Raw genomic sequence first — 1,637 nt, 5'->3', positions numbered from 1 at the left:
GACTGAAACAAGTAAAAAAAAAAAAATCCAACACCAGTTGTGAAGTGGCAGTGGGGGGAGAACACAAAACACAAAGATACACATACATACATACGTATACACATATACATACACACACACACACACGCACACATATATCTTTGAACTTTTATATTTCACTTGTTTCAGCCATTAGGCTGTGGCCATAATGGAGCACCACCTTGAAGAATTTTCAGTCAAACAAATCAACACCAGTACTTCTTTTTCTAAAAGCCTGGTGCTTATTCTATCAGTCACTTTTGCTGAACCACTAAGTTACAGGGACATGAACACACTAACATCAGTTGTCAAGCTGGGGTGAGGAAGACAAACACAGACATAGACACAGGTGGTGTGCTGGCAGAATCGTTAGCACGCCGGGCGAAATACTCAGCGGTATTTCGTCTGCCGCTACGTTCTGAGTTCAAATTCCGTCGAGGTCAACTTTGCCTTTCATCCTTTCGGGTCGATTAAATAAGTACCAGTTACGCACTGGGGTCGATATAATCGACTTAATCCATTTGTCTGTTCTTGTTTGTCCCCTCTGTGTGTAGTCCCTTGTGGGTAGTAAAGAAATAACATACATACTCACACACCCACATATATATGATGGTCTTCTGTTTCCATCTACCAAATCCACACAAAAGGCTTTGGTCAGCCTGAGGCTGTAGGAGAAGACACATGCCCAAGGTGCCACACAGTGGTACTGAACCTTTTTGCCAGGTTTCTAATTTAAGCACAGGGCCACAGTTAGGATGTGAATCAGCCCCATCAACTCTAGTATGGGACTGGTGCTTTATTTTATCAATCTTGGAAAGAAGAAAGACAAAACTGACCTCAGTGAGGTTTTAACTCAGAATACAAAGAGCTTGAATAAATGACAAAAGATACTTTTGTCTGATGCTCTAAGAACTCTGCCAATCTATCATTTAATTGCACAGTCACTTCAAATCATTAGTGAGATTGGTGAGATTTAATTAGCTTTTGATGGTTTCTTTTTTTCTTTTTATTTTTAGTTCCACCTGTGATATTGCTACCAATCGGACATGTTATTGCGGAAGAAAATTCAACCAAAATTTTGAACTGTCAAGTTTATGGTGACCCACACCCACTGGTTTTTTGGGCTAAAGGTAATCATTATACTTTTTAATTGCTTATTGGTAGAATGTGGAGCATATAAATCATTTTTCCCCATTCATTTCGATTTCGTTGACAATTAATAAAAAATATTTGTTTAGAATACAATGAAATTAAAATGGATGAGAAATAAATAGGAATTTTAGGCTTAGCATTTTGTCTATTGTAGATGAGGTACCATTACCAAGTGGAGGTGCAATGGCCCAGTGGTTAGGGCAGCGGACTCGCGGACATAGGATCGCGGTTTCGATTCCCAGACCGGGTGTTGTGAGTGTTTATTGAGCAAAAACACCTAAAGCTCCACGAGGCTCCGGCAGGGGATGGTGGCGAACCCTGCTGTACTCTTCCACCGCAACTTTCTCTCACTCTTACTTCCTGTTCCTGTTGTGCCTGTAATTCAAAGGGGTCAGCCTTGTCACACTCTGTCACGCTGAATATCCCCAAGAACTACGTTAAGGGTACACGTGTCTGTGGAGTGCTCA

General features: G+C 41.1%; 1 protein-coding gene across 1 annotated transcript in view; it reads left to right on the top strand.

Moving 5' to 3' along the window:
• The window catches only part of LOC106867625 (roundabout homolog 2), a 387,456-nt gene that overhangs the window by 360,952 nt on the left and 24,867 nt on the right, over window positions 1–1,637 (top strand). The window contains exon 7 of the mRNA XM_014912549.2: window positions 1,035–1,148. Within this exon, the coding sequence (XP_014768035.1) occupies window positions 1,035–1,148 (114 nt within the window). The remainder of the gene's footprint in view (window positions 1–1,034; window positions 1,149–1,637) is intronic.

The sequence above is a fragment of the Octopus bimaculoides genome, chromosome 27 (assembly GCF_001194135.2).
Source record: "Octopus bimaculoides isolate UCB-OBI-ISO-001 chromosome 27, ASM119413v2, whole genome shotgun sequence".
NCBI lineage: Eukaryota > Metazoa > Mollusca > Cephalopoda > Octopoda > Octopodidae > Octopus > Octopus bimaculoides.
Note: the sequence above shows the minus strand (reverse complement) of the source record. Positions and strands in the feature narration are given on the sequence as shown.